The following is a 23918-nucleotide window of genomic DNA, read 5'->3' as shown; positions in this document are numbered from 1 at the left end:
CAATACTTGGTAGTCTACTGGACTTCACACCATGTGTTCTCATTCTTTCAACTTCATCATTAGGTCCACAGAGAGAAAAGTACTAAAATGAGATTCACGCTCAATGCTTAAGAAGACTGTACATTAAGAAATACAATTTAGGGGCTGGGGATATGGCTCCAGCGGTAATGTGCTCGCCTGGCATGCATGGGGCCAAGGTTCGATCCTCAGCACCACATACAAACAAAGATGTTGTGTCCACTGAAAACTAAAGAATAAATTAAAAATTAAAAAAAAAAAAAAGAAATACAATTTAAAGGCTGGGGCTATAGCTCAGCTGATAGAATGCTTGCTTCGCATGCATAAGGACCTGGGTTCAAGCCCCAGCACCACAAAACAAACAAACAAACAAACAAAGCAAACAAACAAGCAAACAAACCAAAAAACCCTCAAGAAATACAATTCAAGGGGCTGGGGTTGCGGCTCAGTGGTAGAGTGCTTGCCTAGCATGTGAGGCCCTGGGTTCAGTCCTCAGCACCACTTATAATTCAGGAGTCAATGTTCAAATACTATAATGAACACAAATATTAAGCAAAAGTATTCAGTTCCTCTATAAAAAACATGCTGAATGTTAAAATGGAACCTTGTGCTCATTTTTAACATCAATTCTCACTTTCTAGGACTGTGTGTACCTCACAGAAATCTGGGCATCTGGATCTGCTATTGAGAATTCATACCACTAACTTGAAGATCATTTATGTTTTACAGAAATAAAGTCACTGGTTCACCTAATTTCCCACAAAAAGAGTGACAACTACAATACAGATCAGACATAGCTCCTTGATTAGACATGGACTACTTTTCAGCCCTTGGCCTCTGGGTTTCCTTCAATAAGCCCATCATATTGCTTTTCTGACTGATTTCTTTCCTTCCAAAAGCAGGAGCTTCCTAGAGTCGGCCATAATCTGTGGCTTCCTAGGTAAACAGAAAGAAATGCCCAGGAGAGCCTGTCTCTGCCTTCTGATTGGCCAAGACATGTATCTTCCCTAGGGATCAAAGGCTCACCATCCAAGCTAAATGCAACAGCTGTGTCAATAGAAGTCAGGGCACAGAGGCAGTTACAGTGATGAGTAAATACCCACATTGTACTCCCAACAGAAGAGACTTCAAATCCTGACTCTGCTTCATGACCTCAGCAAGTCCCTCAATCCTTTAGGCTCGGTGTGCCTGAGGTGAAACTCAACTTAAAGAGCCCCCAGATTAGCCTCAAGAAACTCTCTTTGGGCTGGGGTAGCTCAGTGGTATAGCCCTTGCCTCACATGCATGAGGCCCTGGGTTCCAACCTCGGCACCACATAAAAATTAATAAATAAAAATAAAGACATTGTGTCCATCTACAACTAAAAAATATTAAAAAAAAAAAAAAAAAAAAAGAACCTCTCTTTACCATGAGTATGACGCCTTTGAAAAAGAGGGAAAGCTGGCCAGCTACTCTGAAGGTTGAAGCATGAAAATCCCAAGTTTATGGCCAGATTGGGCAATTTAGTTAAGACCTTACCTCAAAAGCTAAAGGAGCCAAGAGACTTTGCACAAGTTCTCAAGAGTGATCTCTGAGGAATCTCAGAGGAACAAGGTCAATTTTGACCAACTAGGTCTTAAACACCTGGCAGGAGAGTATAGCCTAAACACAGTTCTACACGGATATTTAAAAGGAAAAAAAATGTTTTGTTTTGTTTTTTAATGTAACTTAAGATGTACACTTGTGTCAGCCCTAGAAAAGTAAATAAAGCTGGAGACTATAAAGGAAGGGTTCTTGTGTGGGAGTGCCCAATAATAATAACAAAGATTGTAGAGTTGCAAGTTTGTCCTAATTTGAGCCTGATCTCATAGACAAATCTTCCTAGCCTCCTACATTGATAAACTCCATCTGTTTTTTCACTGATACAATTATGAGTTACTATCTTCATGGTTTTCAGAGACTGACTAAAATACTAAAAGTAATGCTTTGTTGTCCTGTTTATTATTGTCTGAGCATGACCCCTGACCTGCATATGCTTGTCCAGTGACCTGCCATCAGCCAATGTGAACCTCTAAACTTCTCTGATGCTAAATACCCTTAACTGTCCATGCCCCACCTAACAGAGAACAGGAAGTGACTTGGAGATGTTGTCACCCATTTTTCCATAGAAATGGAATGTAGAAATTAACAGAGAAGAAATATAACAGAGGTTCACTTTATGCTTTGAATATAGCTCTTGCTGCTCTGCCACTGCAACTTATTTTTTAAAATGGACATGTTTCTTTCTCTTCTTCTCTCCTTGCAACTCCCTAATCTCAGGGGAAACAGAATGACCCTTCCCCATTTTAGACAGATTTATCTGTCCTTGAGTATACATTCACTATAGGAAGGAAGTAATCCAGACTTTGGCAATGGTACCAGAAGATCTCAAAAATGACTAACTACCAAATTAACAAGTGAATTACAACTCCAACAGAAGACACTTGGAATGAGCCTTTGATTCACCTCTTTAAAAGCCCCCTGTTCCTGCTGATGGGCAGAATCATAGCCTCTGGGACAGGAGTCCCCTGCATTTCTCCTTTCCTAGCAAAGCAGAAAACTTTTTTTCCCTTTTCTCAAAAAAAAAAAAAAAAAAAAGGACTCTGACTCAAATTAAATTAAAAATAAAAAGGGCTAGAAATGTAGCTCAGTAGTAAAGTGGCCCTGGATTCAATTTCCAATACCAAAAAGAAAAAGAGAAATCTGGTTAGTCTCAGTCCCCCAGTGCGGGGAAACACTTACCTTCACAGCTGCCCCTGGAGCCATTGCAAGCCCCAGGCTCCAAGGGCGAGAGGCTAAACTCATCAGGCAAAGGCTGTTTTATATAGCGGCTTTAAAAAATAAAAACAAGAAAACATTGTTAGTTTTAACATTTAACTATTTTTCTTCACTATGCACCTAAGTAGTAGTTCATAATTTATTTTCATTTTTATTATTATTGTTATTTATTTTTTGGTACTGGGGATTTAACCTAGAGATGCTCTATTACTGAGCTACACCCACACCCCTTTTTTGCTCAGGCTGACCTCACATTTGTGATCCTTTTGCCTCAGCCTCCCACATAGCTAAGACTACAGGCCAGTATCACCACACGGAGCCAGTAGTTCATAACTGATATATTCTGCTATTCGTAAAACAATTTACAGAAATAAAAATGCTTTAAAAACATGTAATGGCACAATACTTTTTAATCTATCAACAATTCTATAAAGAATGTCTGCTTCTTAGGCGAAATGGCACAAACCTGTAATCCCAGTGGCTCAGGAGGCTGAAGCAGGAGATCACAAGTTCAAAATGCGCCTCAGTAATTTAGTGAGGTCCCAAACAATTTATCAAGACCCAGTCTCAAAATAAAAAATTAAAAAGGGGATGGAGATGTGGCTCAGGGTTTAAGCACCCTGGGTTCAATTCCCAGTACCCCCACCACCAAAAAAAAGTCTGCTTCTTCTATGAATGTCATGTGGGACCATGATTTTTTCAACTATTTCCCAGTAATGCTAATGATCAGGTTTGGAATAATAGTGGAGCACTTCAGAAAAAATATTCAAATACAAAATGGCATCAGAGCATTAGCATTCCTAACACAGGTAACTGACATGATTCCAAGGCCCAGAGCCTTAAGTGCCCAGGTTTGTGGTACCTAAATGTGCCAGATGCCACATCCCAAATGACATCTACTCTGGCCCTTCCAGAAGCTGGCACAGCTGAATTTCTTTTCTTCTTCTTCTTTATTTTGAGACAAGGTCTTGCTAAGTTGCCCAGGCTGGCCTCAAACTTGTTATCCTCCTAACAAAGCCTCCTGATTAGCTGAGATTACAGGTGTGTACTATCACCACACTTAACTATCATCCTTATAGAAGTGAGTACATAAAATCAACCTAGACACTTTATAGGGACTGTCACTACTATTACTAGACTTATCTTGATTTCCAATAACAACCAAAGTATATTCCTGCTACCAACCTGATCCGATCACAAACAGCCTGGTACAAAAACTCAAAAGTCAGCTTGTGCTTGGGAACAGAAACCAACAGTGGCCTCCCATACAGTACTGCCCCAGAGGAAGTACTCGATGGTCTAGACTTCCTCTCCCTGAAATAGACTGGAAGCGTGACACATTCCGAGCCATCCACGCAGGTGCTGCAGACCTCATACCTGTATCAATCATACAAGAGAGCACTTTCAGCAAACAAGTCCCTGTGAGAACAAACATCTGAGCTGCAGCTATGTGTTGGTCAAGACAATTGTTTCTAGGAAAGAGCATCCTTTAGCAGGAAAGGTAGATAAACCATTTCAGGAGCAACGCCAGAGGCTGGGTCAGGAATCCCACAAAGGATCATCGTCAACATCTATATAACTGGACTTAAGTTCAAGCTCCTTCTCCAACGATGGCTTCAAACTCTGTGCGCCTTCAACAGAGACTCAATATGCAAATGATGGCCATTATCTGGACTATTGGGTAAAGGAAGTCAAGTTGATCTTTTGTTACCAAGGACCCTCAGCTTTTTAAACTGAATTCTTGGTGCCCTGCCCTTTAATAAAACCAGGTATAGTATAAGGATGTACACAGAATATTAGACAAAAACTCTTCTTTTCAAACAGAGAACTTTAAAAAGATCAATTATTTGCCATCTTTGTTCAAAAACGCTGAAATAAAACAATCATATGTAATGTTAAAAAAAATGAGATAACCAAAGAAACTGCTAAATTAAATCAATTACTTTAAAAAATGTGTCTGGGCTGAGGTTGTGGCCCAGCGGAGGAGCGCTTCCCTAGCACGTTCAAGGCCCTGGGTTCAATCCTCAGCACCACATATAAATAAATAAAGGTATTGTGTCCACTACAACTAAAAAAAATAAATAAATATATTTTTTAAAAATGTGTCTTACTTGGTGAATACATGGGATTGAGAAGATTTAAGAGATGTTCTGTCCTGGAACAGATGTTACCAAAATTGCTGACAACTGACTATAGAGGGAGATACAAACTTACTGATTCAATTTTTTAAAACTATAACTTCATACAAATTCCCTCCCAGATGCCTGGCAAGTAGACCTGTCTACAGTTTATGCAGGAGGAACTCTAAGAACAACTCACAAAAGTGTTCATGATATATTCTAAGTAGGGATCTGTAGTTCACAATGGTTAAGAGCTGGGCCTTGATTTAGGCTGGCCTAGGTTTCAGCTTCACTGTTGCCATTTTCTGGCTTCAGTGACCCAGTACACCAATATAACTTCTGAGTTTGTTTACTCAGTGGACAAAAGGATTACCTGCTTTACAAGGCTGTAGAAAGAATTAAGTGATTTAGTAGTATGATACATGACATGCTCAAAAAACATCACATTACTATTGGTTTTCTTAGGCAATTCATCCCCTCCCCTTCACCCTCCTCTGTATGAGGGACTGAATCACTGAGCTACATCTCCAGTTCTTTTTTTTTTTTTTTTTTTAATTCTTCAGTTGGACACAATATCTTTATTTATTTATTTTTATGTGGTGCTAGGGAACCAGGGCCTCACACATGCTAGGCGAGTGCTCTACCACTGAGCCACAACCCCAGCCCCTCTTTTTATTTTTTATTTTGAGACAGTCTCTCCTTAAGTTGCTGAGGCTGGCTGGAACTTAGGATTCTCCTGCCTTGGCTTCCTAAGTCACTGCCACTATACGCATATGGCATCATGCCTGCAAGAGGAGCTATCTTTAAAAGAATTTCTTTTCCTGATGGTTGGCCCTAAAACCCTATGGAAATTCCTTTATTGATGAGATTCTGCAAAGCTCCCTGCAGGGAGATGCACCATTTCTTGTGGGATCAGGTATGCGCAATCACTAGTTTCCAGAACTGAGAGAAATTATGTTAAAGGATTTGGAGTCAGCAACAGATATGAATGCTAACTTTCCCATTCCCTGCCCTGTTGCGCAGCATGAGCCTTGGCACCCTCCATTTATAATATCAGAAAAATTATCTGTAAGTGGGAAGGCAGTAAATGGAACCAAGATCTTTTATGTATGTGTGGTAAAAACAAAACAAAACAAAACTATTCTTTTTAGTACAGGTATGGAACCCACGGGCACTCAACCACTGAGTCACATCCTCAGCTCTTTTTATTATTTTTTTTTTATTTTGAGATAGGGTCTCATGAAGTTGCTGAGGTTGGCTCTGAATTCACGATCCTTCTGCCTCAGCCTCCTGAGCCACTGCGATTACAGTCATATGCCACCACACTCAGCCAAGAACTATTCTTTTAAGAGTGACCATGATATCATAGGCCCAAATATGTAATGGGAAGGGCTCTCTGCATTCCTGTGTCAAAAACAGACAAGCCAGGTGCAGTGGTACATGACTATAATCTCAGTGGCTTGGGAGGCCGAGGCAGGAGAATCGCAAGTTCAAAGCCAGCCTTTGCAATTTAGCAAGGCCCCAAGCAACTAAGTGAGACCCAATATCTAAATAAAATATTTAAAAAGGGCTGTCCCAGTGGTTAAGCACCCCTGGGTTCAATCTCTGATTAAAAAAAAAAAAAAAAAAAGTTCTTCAGCAGAGGCAAGTGTCTGAATGAAAGGTAAAGAGGGAAGACCAGCAAAGGTTGTGGTCCAGTCAAGCTTCTCCGAGAGCCACAGGGCAATTTCATGTCCCAACCTACTGCAACTGGGAAATACACACAATTATCTAGAGCAGTCATGAAGCAGCACTTTGGATGGGTGAGGAGACCAGTACACTGTCACCACAGTGATGAGAAAATGGAATCTCAGAGCTTGCAGAATGTCTGAGCTGCCAACTGCTGTTTATTTCTGAAATGGGGATAATGGTACTCTGGCACCAGCCTGAGAGGCACAGCCTACAGCACAGAAAGGCCAAGATCCACCTATAAAATTGCCCTTCTCATATCTTCCCATGGCCCTTCTCACAGTTACAGTTATGACTCTTCTTGAGTGAGGCATCTCTGACAAAAGGACCATCTGTAGTATGAATCAGCACTCTTAAGAAGCAGCAACTAGTGACCAAAGACTATGTATATGCTGGCAATGCAGCTCAGTAATGCCAGTAGGTACTTATTAGCACTGATGGCTGCCCACAATTCCCTGAATATCCAGATCTTTCCACTGGGGCTTGAAAAAAATGCACACGAACAGACTGCCAGAACTTCGCTGTGGAGACACAAATAAGGCAAAGCCTCTAGAATGTTACCTCTGATCCTGCACCAGAAACTGCTAAGTACTCACACAAAAATGTCATCCCGAGGCATGATGTGGCTTAAACCTTCATCCATTTGGAAAATTTTGTGGAACCGGTGATTATACACATCTGTGACCACCATCTAAGAATCAATAGTAATAGAGAGATTATAGGATGACTCAGGGTACCCCTACATTGCTTAAAACACAGAACAAGGGAAAAAAATGTCCTATTGGAGTGTTATCCCTAAAGAAACTATAATGCAACAAGCCCCTCTACTTGGGGCCAAGGTTCAAAGGGGTGCAGTATGGCTCCCTTTTAGTTGCTAGCACTATCCATGCAGGTAACAAGTGCCCTAAAGTAATAGGAATGGTGACAAGTGCTGACCAGAGACTAGCTGTCATCTAGAAGGCTCTGGTGTATTCCACATGGCCTGAAGTCTCCATGCCACTTGAAGCACACAGAGCCCTGCTCCTGGACTACCCCCTGACCATGGGTACCATGACCCCCAGTGAAGGAAAGATTGTGTTTCCCAGAGATGGAAGACACAGTCTCAATTATTGTGTGCATTGTGAGCAAGAACCAGAAGGTGTAAGACATCCAGATATACACTAATAATCACATTTGTGCTGACCAATAACAACTACCCCCCAAAAAAGTAACTACAAGGTTAAACAAATTCCAAAGGACAATGAAGTAACCCTAATAGTCTAAGTGCCACTGATCACCCCGCCTTACATTTTCTGCAGCAATGCCAGACAGCCTGGACAGAGCCTCGCACAGGTCAGAGACGGCCCCCATCAGTGGCACAGTCACACGGTACTGCAAAGGGAGAGATGGTCAAGGTAACAGGGGTACTCTATGGGGCAGGGAAATGACTTGGGAGAAGGAAGTATCATTGGGGCAGAGGCCCTTCCAGAGTCAGTAGATGGAGAGGTCAGGGTACAGATGAGTCAGTAGCAAAGCACCAGAAAAAATAGGCAAGTCATCAAGATGAACACCACTCACTCAAGCAACACAGCATGGGAGCTGAGCCTTCTCTTCCCCTTCTAAAGGCTGCTAAACACTTCCCTTCTTTCCCCTGCTCTCTCTTAATTTTTGTGGTGCTGGGGACTGAACCCAGGGGCCCCATCCATGCTAGGCAAGCACTCTACCAATGAGCTATAACCTCAGCCCACACTGCTTTATTTTATTCTTCACTTTCTGGAGTAGTTTACCTCTCCCTTTAAAGAATTATTAAAATAATACAAATTGCCATCTGGTTCTATAGATCACCTTTTTTTAGAGATAGAAACTAAAAGCACACACCTATAATCCCAATGACTCAAAAGAATAGGCAGGAGGATCTCCAGTTCAAGGGTAGTCTGAGCAACTTAGGAAGACCCTGCCTCAAAATTTTTAAAAAATTGTATTTACTTTTTAAAATTTATTTTTATGTGATGTTGGGGATCAAACACAGTGCTTCATACATGCTAAGCAAGCACTCTACCACTGAGCCACAACCCCAGCCCTAAAAACTTTTTTAAAAAGGGGAAAGGAGAGGGCTGGGATTGTGGCTCAGTGGTAGAGGACTTGCCTAGCACATGTGAGGCCCTGGGTTCGATCCTCAGCACCACCTAAAAATAAACAAATAAAATAAAGGGATTGTGTCCATCTATAACTAAAAAATATATATATTAAAAAAGGGGGGCGGGGAATGTAGCTCTGTGGCAGAGTACCCCTGGGTTCAATCCTCTACTCCAAAAGGAGGAGAGAGAGGAAAAAAGAAACTAAAGAGAAGACTAAGCAATAAATCAGGATGTGAGCAATCAAGAAAACTGAACACTAAGATACTGGTCACACCTCACATCTGGCCTCTTTTTCTGGCCAAGTTCTTCAAGCTAATCTAAGAACAGAATTGACAAAGGAAAGTACCCTGCTTTGGGTTTCTCAACATTCAGATTCAAGGACCACTTAGCAAATTAATCAGGCTATCACAGTGACATGAATAGAGAACATGGGCAAAAAAGTGATAGAGAATCCCCTAAGACCTCCACAACAGGTCTTGAATGACAAGGGATTACACCAAGGTCTGATAGAGGTCAACAGCATAAACAGAGACAAACCCAAGTTTCCAAAGCAACAGATGAAAACGATACCATCAGGGCCTGGAGACCACTCACAGAAAGGGGTGTCATGACAATGCAGATTCTATTACCTGAGTTGGTCTGCAGCAAGGGTCAGCAGGAACAAGGAAGACCTCCATTACTCGATCCTTCTTCATGGGTAGTGGAAGAGTTAGGTAGCAAAATGGGTCAAAGGTGACAGAAACCTTAGCACATTCTGGGCAAACCAAAGTAGATTTGAAAAGGCCATGAAAAGTGTCCACAATCACAGAATCATTCCTCAACCTATGATTCTCCCAGGCTTCCTTTGCTACCACCTAGATGAAAAGAGAAGAGATAAGTAGAACATTCTCAACCTCTCAGTCCTTTTTCCCTACATCTAGAACGAGTCATAGCAAATACTGTGAGATATACTGAGAAGTTGTCTATGTAGCCAAGAGCATGTCAAGGCAAGCAAGGCCAGCACTGCTCTTAGCTGTAACATTCACAACAAACACCAGCTCTATGCCCAGTGACATGTTTAATAAGGTGCTGACAGAGAATCTATAGGACACAAGGGGCACTCAGAGTACCATGGGCACAAAGGGCTGACCAGAGCAAGGACTACCTCCTGGGTCCTGTCTTGTCTTTTCTCTCTCCTTCCTTCTTTCATGAATTTTTGCAGTATTGAGGACTGAATCCAGTGGCAGAAGGATTTCAAGTTCAAAGCCAACCTCAGCAACTTAGTGAGGACCTAAGCAACTCAGCAAGACCTTGCCTCAAAATATAAAAAAGGGCTGGGGATGTGCTCAGTGGTTAAGTGCCCCTGGGTTCAATCCCCAGAACCAAAAAAAAAAAAAAATAGTCCAAGTTATCCAGGCTACCTCAAACTTGAGATCTTTCTGCCTCAGCATCTCAAGTATCTGGGATTACATGTGTATGCCACTGTATAAACCAGAGATTGATTTTAATGAGAGCAGTTACAATCTTAAGGGTTCACTCTACAATTGTTTTGTTTTGTTTTGTTTTTTAACTACAGTTTTCAGAGTGCCCTAGTCTCTAATTAGCCTATGAAATACTAAATAAACTGACTCATTTGTGACATCAGGGCCACCTCCAGTAATTCAGAAAACAAAAAAGGGAGTATAGTAAGTCCCCTTTGACCTGGAATGCATTTCCCTACCAGAGTCCACCCTCCTATCACTATCAACAATGAGAGGCAATGTGAGCCCTGGCACTAACACCCCAAGACCAGAAGATTTCCCCACAATGTCAATAGGAGGCAACTGTTGGATATTATTATGTAGATTGTTTCAATATCATACCGCATCTGGTCGCCCATTGGCATCCTTTGGCTCCAGGTAAGGTTTCTTCTTTACTCGGTTCAGGTCTTCATGCAATCCATCTAGAATAAAGGCTAACAGCTCCTGAGAGTCTTGTTGTTGGTAGCCAGAAAACTGAGGGGCAAAACGTCCCACTTGGGTCTACAACAAAAGCAACTATATTAGAAGGCATAATATATAAAGAACCAGTGAAGTTGAGAGGCAGTGATTATCAACAACAATTTTAAAGAGTTAGCTAGGACATGAGGGAAAACACCACCTACTTGAGTAGCCCAATTAACTCCTAAAGAACCTAACAGAGGTCAATGGTGCCCATCAAAGAGAAGGCTCAGAACAGAGAGCCAGGACAGCCAGGGATTTAGAACCTGGGCTACCACCCTATAATGGAGGTGAGGATCAGCACTCTGAGTAGCCACACCTAAGTACTAAGACAAATCCCTCTCTAATGTCCTTTTCTTTAGTTTAGTCTTAAACTCCAGAACAATGTTAGAAATGATACCTGCATCAGCTAGATGAATCCTCTTGCACATAATAGTCTTCACGTGTCTAGATAATTGACTACCCAGTATTGCCCTCCACAAGCAATCCTTGGAATGTGGACACCAATTAGCAGCAACAGCATTACCTAGGGCCTCAGTATAAATGTACATTCTCAGGCCCAACCCCAGACCCATTTAATCAGAAACTCTAGAGATGGGCCCAGCAGTCTGTATTGTAATAAACCTTTCCAGAGATTCTGATGTATACTAAAATCACTATTCTATACCTGTGTTGTCTAATACCATAGCCACTAACTGCATTTGGCTATTTAAATTTAAAAGAATTAAAATTAAATTCAGGGACTAAAGTATAGCTCAGTGGTAGAATGTGTGCCTACCAGGTGCAAGGCCCTGGGTTCAATCGCCTGCACCAAGAGAAAATAAATAAATAAATATAATTTAAAATTCAGTTTCTTGGTTCTGCTAACAGCTCAAGATGCCCAGTGGCACTTGAACTGGTGCCTGTTACCAGACAGTGCAGATATAAAATATGAGGAAGTTAAGCTGCTCAAACACCCCCTAAATATTACCTGCCAACTATTTATTTATATTAGCTTAAGCCCAGTGTGTTTCACACAGTTCTAGTTTCTTTATGACTTATTATATGAATAATAATTTACTTCTATTTCCCAGGGATTCATATGTCTAAGGGGATGAAAGAGAATTCATTTTCAATTTCAACAAGCTACTTGAGATTTTTTTTTCTTTCTTTCTTTTTCTTTTGTGGTACTGGGGACCCAGGGCCTAACACATATTAGATAAGTGCTCTACCAGTGACCTAAACCCCCAGCCTGAGATTTTCATTTTCTCATTGAGCTAAGATGCTATTTTCTTTTCCTTTTTCTGAATCAAAAACGTGCAAATCTTTTTTTTACCATGTGCTTCCTGAAAACTCCTTGAACCCCACCAGTGCAGGTTAAGTAGGGTTCCTCAGATTTCAACTTATGGGGACAAGGCACTTTCCCTTAGCAGAAAAGAAGAAGAAAAGAAGAAGAAGAAGAAGAAAAAAAAAAAAAAACATTTAGGGCTATGGAAAGCCCAAGCTGCTCCAAGGCCCAGTGAAGTTCATCATCTCCTCCCCAAATCTTACTAGCTGAGGGACCTGAGTGAGAACTGCTCCTCACATCACCTTCTGAGAAAATCAACCCAATTCCTAACTGAGGGGTGGCGTGGGGATAACTCAGACCACAGGGATGTAGGGTTCAGGATCAGGGATCCTGGGAATAGCCTTCACATAATCCTGGAAGTTAAACTGAATTTTTATGGTCTGGGTTTAGGACACTGAATGTAAACACTGCCACCACAGAATATACTATTCTGAGCAATCAAGTGACTCCTGGGGCATCCCAGGCTAGATGTGGGCATTAAGGGCACTTAAGTGTTTGCTAAATGACAATAAAGAAGGTTTCAATATTATGGTGCTTTCAGGATTAGCTCTCACCTTAATCTTAAATGAAAGTAAAGGGATGCCTCATTACAACACTAAACCACTCTTCTCAAAAAAGGAAAACAGAAATACATAAGTCAGCTTACTTTGAACATTCGAGGTGCCACGTGAGCATCCCTTCCAGACCACATCTGCTTAATGAGCTCTGCATAGGCCTCTGCAATCTCCCCTTTCATGCCCAGAGGATTGTCTCTGTTGATTTCCGCTTCATATTCATCTTTGAGAAAGTAGTCAGTCAGTGGTGCAGTGTTGCTTAGGCACTGAAACAGAATATGATTAGAGCTTACACCTCTTCAAGTGAACACACAAAAACAAGATAAACCAAGTTCTAGGAGCTGGGATTGTGGCTCAGCAGTAGAGCGCTCGCCTAGCCTGCTCATGGCCCTGGGTTCGATCCTCAGCACCACATAAAAATAAATGAATGAAATAAAGGTATTGAGTCCAACTACAATGAAAAAACAATAAACAAAACAAAAAAAAGATAAGTTCTAAAGGGCCACTAAGGGTCAGCCCCAAGAAAATGAAACACTAAGAAGCTTCTTGGGGGTTGACACCCATAAAGCTGAGGGACCACCTCACAGCAAACCTCCTAAGTACACGGTCCTGGAGGAGCTCACATGCAGTAACAAAGACTTCATCTCTCAAATAAGGTACGTGGGGATAAAAGCTCAATATTTTATCCAATGGAAGATAATAATATTTAGGATAATAATTTTTCAATGGAAGTGACTGGGAAAATTCCAGTTCTTCATGAGAAGACAAAATATAATTAAGAAAAACACAAATGCCTACTAAAACTTAAATATCCTAAGGGGAAAAAAAATGAGGATAATCAGTATAAAAGCCATAAATAATACCATTATATATGTATATATTAATTTTAACTTCAAATTTTAAAATGGGCACTGCAGCCAGGTGTGGTTAATCCCAGTGACTGAGAAGGCTGAGGCATGAGTATTGCAAGTTCAAGTCTAGGCTCAGCAACTTAGTGAGGCCCTAAGTAACTTAGCAAGACCATGTCTCAAAACAATAAAAAATAAAAAGGGCTGGAGATATAGCTCAGTGGTAAAATGTCCCTGGGTTCAACCTTTAGTACCAAAAACAAACAAACAAAATGTTGGACTAAAAGTGTTTCAGATCTGTTTTCAAAGACTTTGGAATATTGAACATGCCTAGTCCAAAAATTTTAAATCCAAAATGCTCTGAAATCTAAAACTTTGTGAGCACTCAAGAAATTTCAGAGCTAGATGTGTGGTATATGCTTATTATCCCAGCTGTTCAGGATGCTGACGAAGGAGGATCACTTGAGATAGAGTTTGAGGCCAACCTGGGTAACATAGTGAGAATCTCATAAATAAATAAATAAATCCCCAAAAAATTCTGGAACATTTTTTTTTTTTAAGTTGTAGTTGGACACAATACCTTTATTTGATTTATTTATTTTTATGTGGTGCTAAGGATCACACCCAGGACCTCAACCATGCTAGGCAAGCACTCTACTGCTGAGCTACAACCCCAGCCCCTTTGGAGCACTTTGTACTGTTCAATTTGTATTTACATCTACAGTTATAAAGTTTCTCATTATTATTACCCTAACTCAACAGCTAAATAAAGTGGAAAGTATAAAGAGCTGAAAAAACATATCAATAAAAAGTCAAATCTCAGCCAGGCTTGGTGGCATATGCCTGTAATCCAAGCAACTTTGGAAACTGAGGCAAGAGGATCTCATGTTTGAGGACAGCCCAGGCAAATTAGCCAGTCTCAAAAAATGAAAAGAGATGGGCATGTAGCTCAGTGGTAGGGTACCCCTGGGTTCAATCCACAGTACCACCAGGGGGAAAAAGAAAAAAGTAAAACCTCAGGGGTCTTTTCTTTAGTATTAGGCTATTTTGCCACAATGGCAAAAAATTATTTCCAAATCCAAGAGTTATCTAACCTTTAAAAAAAAAAAATCTTCAAAAAAATAAAAATGAGAATTTTCCCTTACCCAAAAAGGCTTGAGTTTTGTACTTGATTTCTGGGAAATAAATATATTTACCCCAGAAGACTATGCCTAATAGGAGTGTGTCTGTGTGGCCTTGGATTATAGCAGATACACTAACAGCATGATTTCTGGTCCAGGGAGCTTACTACACCTGTATAGTCCTAGAATAAAAGCTACCACTGAGGAAAGACCAGCAAATTACTTAAGAGAGTGCTGTGGGTTGCATAAAATCATTCCACTGGGCAATTAATCTATCATATCTATATAAAGAAGCTCCCCCAAAATTATGGCTATTGCAGCTCAGGTGAGATTCCATGGTTGGTAGTACTCTGTGCATCATCATTATATATCAGTGCCAGTAAAGTCATGTGTCCTGATTCCATAGAAAGAGAACAACAGAAGCTCAACCATTTGGAACCCTCCTGGATTCTGCTCTATTTATTTCTCCCCTTGGCTGATTTTATTATGTAACTTTTCCCTATAATAAAGCATTATCATCGGGCTGGGGATGTGGCTCAAGCGGTAGCACGCTCGCCTGGCATGAGTGAGGCCCGGGGTTCGATCCTCAGCACCACATACAAAAACAAAGATGTTGTGTCTGCCGAAAAACTAAAAAAATAAATATTAAAAAAATTTTCTCTTTAAAAATTTTTAAAAAATAAAGCATTATCATGAATTTAACAGCTTCATATGAATTCTGTAAATATTTCTAGCAAATTATCAAAACTGTGGGTAGTCTCAGGAACCCCCAAATTTGCAGTTGGCATCAGAATTGAGGGCAGTCTTCAGAATTGATGCCCTTCTAACTTTGTAGCTGCACCCTAACTCATTGCAACCCATGTTTATCATAGTACTATCACATTATATATGCCTAATAAATATTTGAAGAACAAGTGAGGGTCCAAAGGGAGGATTTTAGGATTTCTCCAGTGACAGGCATGAGGTAAGCATGGGGTCTTTGGTTAAAAAAAAAAAAAGGTGAACTTTCAGTAAGGAATAACTGAGATTGGTACCTGTTGTAAGTCTCCTTATCCTATCAGAGACCAACCAGATAGGTACTTCAAAACTCTTAGGGAGTTCATAACCTAATGGTTAACAAAAATTCAAAATATTTCTATTGTAAAACCAAACACAGAATTGAATAAGACATTCTGGGGCCACAAACACTGTGGAGGCCCTTCCGAACCAACCACTGAGAGCTGTCCTGGCAGAATGCTAAAGCGCTAAAAGTAAACAGGTTGAGGACCCTGAGAAAAGATCTGCTTAGCACTAGCAGACCACTCCCACCCAAGCCTCATGACACCCTGATGTTCAGATGGCAGCTCTCCCCTCTACCTGCAAAGCAGAGTTCATGAAGCAGGTGTTCCCCAGGTTTCCAAGTCCGCAGAGCCCAGGCTGTATATGAGATGATGGGGGCTCCTGACAATTATATGAAGCAGAGAAGCCAGATCCACTGAAAAACACAACCCATATCAGCAATAAAAGCAAGTGTTGCACACATGACCTCAGGATGCCTTTGGGGGCTCCATTGGGGCCTCTAGAACTTGTGTCTGGTATTAACCCCATGATATAAATTCTCTCTACCCACCTCTTCACACTTCCAGACCTGTACCCTGCCCATGACTTGACATGCTAACAGGTTGTAAACACATCCTTAAGAAGAGAAATATATTTGAATTTTTATATCCTTTGAGAAGGCTGTCAGACTACTTCAGGGAAGAATATTCTGGTTACCAAAATCAAAAGCATGCATCTGCCACAGCCCACCAGGCCACACCCAACCTTGACTAAGCCTGAGTTCATGCATACTCCTTCCTCACCAGTTCTTTCCACCTTGTCTATGCTATCTAGAAGGTGGTCCTGAAAGACTTGGAGAAAGGATCCCACAGGGTAAATAGACAGGGCTCTTCCACAGCTGAAAATCATCCCCTTATTGCTATTCTGGCATATGGCCAGCCTATCCTTCCAAAATAAATGCACTGTGCCCCCACAATCACCAGTTGATTTAGGCTATGGGGAAAACACCAGCCTATAGGACAATAAGCAATGTAAGTCAGAAGTAGGAGGCACATTTAGACTGTGGGTATGAAAAGTAGTGAGAGACCACCTGCAACCCATTCATAGGGGGAGCTCTGACCCCATGATGCTTAGCCTAACAACACATGAGAACTCCAGATACAGTCTGCAAATGGACTCAGAGGAAGGGAAGCAAAGTGAAATGGCCTGCTCTTACCCCCTGCTGACACCGGAACTGTGCATCCCAGAGGTGTTAGTGCTATCACCATTTGCAATGGGAGAGGCAGACACTGAGGAATAGGGACTTGCTGATGATTTTGGAGAGGTAGTAAAATTTCTGCTAGGCACAGTGCTTGATCTGGGAGAGAGAAGCAGAAACAATGCTACTGATTTTTTGCAAAGTGCAAGCCCTATTTAATGCCTTAGGACTTTTTTCAAGAAATAAATGTTCTCCGTATTCAGTCAGTTAAAATAAGCTGCAAAAGTCCTATTTTTATAATTCTTCAAGATAAATTAAGTTCAGAAATTAATTAATCTTCAGGTCTCATTAGCCTACATGGTCATGTAGGTCATGTACTGAATCTTCCAGTGCAATAAACCACAAGGTTGAACTTCAGGTCATTCTGATTTCATTTATAAATTACAAGTTTTTCTGAGATTTTAAGTCTTACCAGTGAAAGGCACAGAAAAATGGCAATAAGACTTCTCTCAAGGGATGAGATTGTGGCTCAGTGGTAGAGTGCTGCCTAACACACGCGGGGCCCTGGGTTCGATCCTCAGCACCACATAAAAATAAATAAATGGAATAAAGGTATTGTGTCCAACTTAAAAAAAAAAAAAAGACTTCTCTCAAAATAGTTGACACAGAGGCATGGTGGTGCACACCTATAATCACAGCAGCTCAGTAGGCTGAGGCAGGAGGATCATGGGTTCTAAGCCAGCCTCAGCAATTTATTGAGGCCCTGAGCAACTCAGTGAGATCCTGTCTCTAAATAAAGTACAAAAAGGGCTAGGGATGTGGCTCAGTGGTTAAGCACCCCTAGGTTCAATCCCTGGTACCAAAAGGAAAAAAAAAAAAAACTTGACAAACGAACTAAGGTTGTAGTTCAGTGGTAGAGCACTTGCCTAGCACAAAGTGAGGCACTGGGTTCAACCCTTAGCACCATATAAAAAATAAATAGTAAAGATATTTAAAAAATAAAATTAATTATTTAAAATACTTGACACAAGTCAGGGGTAGAGCTTCAAACCTGTGATCCCAGTTATTCAGAAAGCTAGGACTAGAGGTCTACAATTTTGAGGTTAGTGTCAGCAAATCAGTGAGATTATCTCATATATCTTTATTAAAAGCCAGTCATAGTAGTGCACACCTATAATTACAGTAACTTGGGAGGCTGAGGCAGGAGGATTCCAAGTTTGAGGCCAGCCTGGGAAACTTAGTGAGAACCTATCTCAAAATAAAAGAGCTGGGGGTGTTGGAGTTGCGGCTCAGTGGTGGAGTGCTCACCTACCATGTGTGAGGCACTGGGTTTGAGCCTCAGCACCACATAAAAATAAAATAAAGGTATTGTGTTCACCTACAACTAAAAAAAGAGCTGGGGGGCTGGGGCTGTAGCTCAGTGGTAGAGTGCTTGCCTAGCATGTGTGAGGCACTGAGGTTTGATCCTCAGCACTGCATATAAATAAATAAATTAAATAAAGGTGTAAAAAATATAATAAACAGCTAGGGATGTGGCTCAGTAGTAGAGTGCCCCTGGGTTAAATCTCTAGTATAGGGAAAATAAGAGATAAAAAGGATTGGGGTGGGGGCTGGGATTGTGGCTCAGCGGTAGAGCGCTCGCCTAGCATGGGTGGGGCCCAGGTTCGATCCTCAGCACCACATAAAAATAAAGGCATTATGTTGTGTCCATCTACACCTAAAAAAATATTAAAAACAACAACAACAAAAAAAAGGATTGGCTCAGTGTGCAGTGCTTGCCTACCATGCATAAGGTCCTGGGTTCAATACCCAGCAGAAGGGAGGGAGGGAGGGAGGGAAGGAAGGAAGAAGGAAGGGAGAGAGGGAGGAAATAAATGCCTGACAAATGGCAATTATTTTTTGGTGCTGGGAATCTAATCCAGGAGCACTTTACCACTAAGCTACCCCCAACCCTTTCTTATTTTTCATTTTGAGACAGATTTTGCTAAACTGCCCAAGCTGGCCTCAAACTTGCAAACTTGCCTCAGCCTCTGGAAGCCATTTAAGGGAAATTGCTTTTGGTTTTTTACATTTTACAAATGTGAGTAATCTCTCTGTTTCAAATTCACATTTCAATGTTTTTCACAGACTCTTATTTCAGATTCTACTTTTAGATTAATTAATCTATAGTTAACTGCCCCAAATCTGAACCTGCTACCTAGTCTATCAATATTATAGACTGCATAAAACAGAAGAAAGCGAATCTTTCAGCTTTGTTTCAAATATGTGTGCAACTGTGATTTTCCTTCTACAACACTGGTTATTTTTACTATGGGAACAATTTTACTATGATACTCTCCTGCAAAGAAATATATAAGCTGGGTATACACACCTATGATCCCAGAAATGTGGGAGTCTGAGGCAGAAGAATCGCCAAGTTCAAGGCTAGCGTCAGCAACTTTCTGAGATCCCATCTCAAATTTTTAAATAAATAAATAAATTTAAGTTTCTTTTTTTCTTTATTTCTTTCTTAAGATACTGGTCTCACTATGTTGTCCAAGGTTTTTCTCAAACTCCTGGGCTCAAGCAACCTTCTCGCTTCAGCCTCCCAAGTAGCTGGGATTATAGGCATATACCACTGGACCCAGCTGTCATAAAACTTTGTATTAGAGTATTTCATTAAAAGGTATTTAAGTCATGAATGTATAAAAATCAAAGAAATTGTAACAAGTGAATATGGCTATATAACCAGTACCCAGACCAAAAACAGGGCAGCATCAACCCCCCAAGCATCCTTCCCAGACTTCTTGCAGTCAAAGTTCTTCCCAAAGCTAACAACTAACCTGACCTCCCCAGAGATTATTTTGCCTGTTAAGTTTTATATCAACAGAATTATATAATACATCCTGCTTTATGTCCAATTTCTCTCTTTTAACATTATGTAGAAACTCACTCATGTTGCTGTGCACTGATGTACTGAATTCCACTGTATATGTACACAGCAACTTATCATGTGATTGTTGGAGGACTCTAGATTAACTCCAAAGTTCATGACTATGACAAACAATGCTGTTGTGAACAACCTTGAACATGTCCTTAAGTGAACATGGGATGTGTTTTTGTTAGCTGTATGCCTAGGAGTAGGAAAGTCAAATTGTAGAATATGTATAGTATAAAGTTCTAAAAAAAATATATTGGGAATTGAACCCAGAAGTGCTCTACCACTGAACTACAACCCCAACCCTTTTATTTTGAGACTGAGTCTTGCTAAGTTGCCCAGCTTGGCTTTGAACTTGTCATCCTCTTGCCTCAGCCTCCAAAGTAGCTGGGATTATAGGCATTTACCACTTTGCCTAGCTTTGTTTCTCTCTCTCTCTTTTTTTTTTTTTTTCTGGCATTGTTCTTTTCTTATCTTGAAATTCTAGATATATATAATTTGTAAGATAGATGTATTGTTAATATCTTCTTTCACTCTGTGGCTTTCTTTTTACTCTCTGATGAACATAAGATTTTTTTTTTTTTTTTTTTTTTTGGGTACCAGGGATTGAACCCAGGGCCACTTAACCACTGAGTCATATCCCCAGCCCTTTTTATATTTTTATTTAGAAACAGGGTCTCACTGAATTGCTTAGGGGCTTGACAAGATGCTGAGGCTGGCTTTGAACTCACAATCCTCCTGGCCTCAGCCTCCCTAGTTGCTGGGATTACAGGCATGCACCACCACGCCTGGCAATAAATTCTTAATTATGTTGATGATGTAGACTGAAACCAGGGCCTTGTTTATGCACTTTCATCCTCTTGTCCCTGTCATTTTCTCTATGTCTACGACCTCCTTACCTCCTGGTCTTCAACCTCTACTTCCTATCATCCCTCAGGATCTAGCCACACAAAGTCCTGCTGGTTTTCAACCAGGCCTGCTTCAGCTCAGGACATCTGCAGCTGCTGTTTCTTCTGATTAATGATGTTATTTGTTCCTATTGAGTACCTCAATCCATGCTGACTCCCTTACTTTCTAGAGGGCTATGTTCAAATGAATTCTGGTTAAATCTGTCCCATTCCAAAGGCTACAACTCACTAATTCTCTTCCCACATTTTTATCCACAATGTTCGTAAGTCACTGGAAACACGTTTTTCTTATTTATCTTTTATTCTGCTCCTTGAGATAAAGACTTGGTATTTACCATATCCTCAGTATGAACAACAGTACCTAGTACCATGTGAGGGAGTGGAGAAGAGAATGTACCTCAGGAATTCCACTCTGCACTTACTGCCTATTGGCCACACCTTACTAGAAGACTAACCTTCAGGAAGTCTCAACAAGGCACTGTTCTTTTCCAAAAACTGCCTCTTAAACAGAATCTCTTAGGTCTCAGGGTATGAGAAGGATAGGGAGAAACTAGGCTGAGAAGAGAAAAAGGTGCAGTTAAGTCTCCCCTGGGGGCTGGGATTATGGCTCAGTGGCAGAGCTCTTGCCTAGCACATGTGAGGCACTGGGCTCGATCCTCAGCACCATATAAAAAAAATAAATAAATAAAATGAAAGCATGGGTTCATCTGCAATTAAAAAAAAAAAAAGTCTCCCCTGACCAGTATACCCAGCTTTCTTTTGCCCTGAGCTACCAGTTCTGTCTCACAGGCGTAATCTAAACACCTTCTCTCTACCCAGGGGGGTTTCTTTCAGTTATTTGGCATTTTCAGCTTCAAAATGGGATTGACTGCCTTGGTTTGTATATTAGTTTCCTGTTGCAGATGTCACAAATTGTCATAAACTCAGTAGCTTAAAATAACACAGATTATCTGCAGTTATGGAAGTCAAAAGTCCAAAATGGTTCTCTCTGAACTAAAATCAAGGCATTGGCCAGGGTGCATGTGTTTGGGGATGCTTTAGGTACTCCTACAGGCTGCCCATATTCCTTGGCTCATGGCCAATTGAATTTTTCTCACATTTCACTACCTTGAATCTGCTTCTGTCCTCATACAATTTTGACTCTCCAGCCTTCCTTTAACTCTTAGGACACTTGCAATTATATTGGATCCACCTACATGATCTCTTCATGTCAATATCATTATCTTTTTCTTTATATGGTACCGGGGATTGACTCCAGAGGCACTTTAACACTGAACCACATCTCCAGCAATTTTTATTTTGAGACAAGTTCTTGCTAAGTTACTTAGAGCCTTGCTAAATTGCAGAAGTTGGTCTCGAACTTGCAGATTCTCCCGTTTCAGCCTCCCGAGTCACTGGGAAAACAGGTGTGCATCCTTAGGCCTAGCTCCATATATATATATATATATATATATATATATATATATATATATATATATATATTTATTTAGGTGTAGATGGACACAACACAATACCTTTATTTTTATGTGATGCTGAGGATCAAACCTGGGCCCCACCCATGCTAGGCGAGTGCTCTACCGCTGAGCCATAATCCCAGCCCCTCATTATCTTTATATGCAAAATCCCTTTGTAATCTAATATATTTGTAAAATCTGAGGATTAGAATATGGACATTTTGGGGGGCATTATTTTTCCTATCCCAGCTATTTTTGCCAACTTATCAGGAAACAGTAACTGAGCTTTCTAAGAACCAGAGTCCATGGCTGGACTTCAAGAGATCTGTAAAATCCTTGAAAATGTTTGCAATCTGTAAAATTCCCAAATATTCTGAATATCTATGCATGTTTCTCAAGATGGCTTGTAGTTTTCATGCCATTCAAATGAGCTATGAACATATCACTATATTACAAAGTCCAAGTCCTAACAAAAGGAAGAGAGCAGATCCCAACACTGTCCCTGTAACTATTGGGGCACAGACATAATTTCCCAATCTTACACTATAAGGCAAGTTCAACACTTTTTTCTCTTCTAAGGACATGCACAATTCCATATATTTCATGAATATCTAAAATAACTATGCCTGGAGTCCCAATTTGTTTAATTTATGTGGTACTGAGGTTGGAACTCAAAGGAAGCCTCCCACCAAGCTACATCCTCAATCCTTTATTATTTTGAGTCTACATTCACACTTGTGATCCTCCTGTCTCCTGAGTTGCTGGGATTATGAGCACATGCCAATACACCTGACTAGAGTTCCAGTTTAGTAGCTGAACAATACCCCTGTAACCATGAGTAACAGGACACTAAGCAGAGTGGGGTGGGATCAAACTATCACCTTTAAGTCATATAAGACCTCATGCATAATCCCTCTTCTTTTCCCTCACAGTCTCTAACCATAGGTGGAAAAATAAAGGATCTTGAAAAAAATCAAAGTCATCTCTTGGTAGAGCAGTCAATGTCAGATCCTGCCCCTTGTCTTTCTCCTTCTCTCATTCTCAATAAGCAAAGGCTTGTGGCCTTGCTGAGACACACTGACAGTTTCCCTTAGATGAATGCCCAGAATGCTGCTTACCAAGAGCTTGTAGCTTCATCCAATACTAAACTGCATGATTTTTCCATCTGATTCAGAACCATTTTTCTAAGTACAACTGCCTTAGAAAAGAATGTCTCTATTACACCTGTGAGCCCAGCCACATGGGAGAAAACATTCACTTACTTTGACTGCAGGGTCTGCCTGGGCCATGTGCCATCTTCATTTTGGGGCTCAATTACTAGCACCTGAGTGAAAGGGGAAACCAAATGAGGAGAGTGCAATCCACCCCACTCCTGACACGCTTATAGCCAGAAGCTTTTTTGGTCAAATACCCTGGACAGAGCTGCCTGTTTGAGCATAGCCTGGGCCCTCCTACCTGACCCTGGTAGAGCCCAGCATCTTGGATAGTGTTGTCTAGTTTGCTCAACTGCTCGTAGGTGTTGCTCATGTATTTGTTCCAGAGCCGTGTTTCACGCTCCGCAGGGATGTTGAACAGCTTCCGCATCTCCTTCTCGATGGTTGCTAGGGTGTAGAAACATTACTCAGAGCTTTCTACCAATACAAGGCTAAAGACAGCCAAGGCAAACCAATGCTCATCCTCTTTCCTTTTCAGATGCTCACATGTACTTTGGAACAAAAGTTCTGACAGAACCTCGGCCCTCTGGTAACTCCTGAAGGCCTCCTCTTGCACTTGTACACCCAAAAACTTTCCTTAGGCTTCTCTGATAATTTAGGTC

General features: G+C 40.9%; 1 protein-coding gene across 4 annotated transcripts in view; it reads right to left on the bottom strand.

Moving 5' to 3' along the window:
- Positions 1 to 23918, bottom strand: part of Usp4 (ubiquitin specific peptidase 4) — a 48776-nt gene that overhangs the window by 9325 nt on the left and 15533 nt on the right. For 3 of the 4 annotated variants that reach the window (XM_027933563.2, XM_071615727.1, XM_027933565.2), the window contains exons 5-15: positions 23558 to 23703; positions 23365 to 23426; positions 16842 to 16982; positions 15944 to 16061; positions 12711 to 12884; positions 10621 to 10779; positions 9409 to 9633; positions 7950 to 8033; positions 7259 to 7353; positions 4000 to 4191; positions 2779 to 2867 (exon numbers count right to left, since the gene is read on the bottom strand). In XM_027933563.2, the coding sequence (XP_027789364.1) occupies positions 2779 to 2867; positions 4000 to 4191; positions 7259 to 7353; positions 7950 to 8033; positions 9409 to 9633; positions 10621 to 10779; positions 12711 to 12884; positions 15944 to 16061; positions 16842 to 16982; positions 23365 to 23426; positions 23558 to 23703 (1485 nt within the window). The remainder of the gene's footprint in view (positions 1 to 2778; positions 2868 to 3999; positions 4192 to 7258; positions 7354 to 7949; positions 8034 to 9408; positions 9634 to 10620; positions 10780 to 12710; positions 12885 to 15943; positions 16062 to 16841; positions 16983 to 23364; positions 23427 to 23557; positions 23704 to 23918) is intronic. The other variant, XM_027933564.2, reaches the window with a different exon arrangement.

This window comes from Marmota flaviventris, chromosome 8, assembly GCF_047511675.1.
Source record: "Marmota flaviventris isolate mMarFla1 chromosome 8, mMarFla1.hap1, whole genome shotgun sequence".
NCBI classification, from domain to species: Eukaryota; Metazoa; Chordata; class Mammalia; order Rodentia; family Sciuridae; genus Marmota; species Marmota flaviventris.
This window is presented reverse-complemented; position numbering and strand designations above follow the sequence as displayed.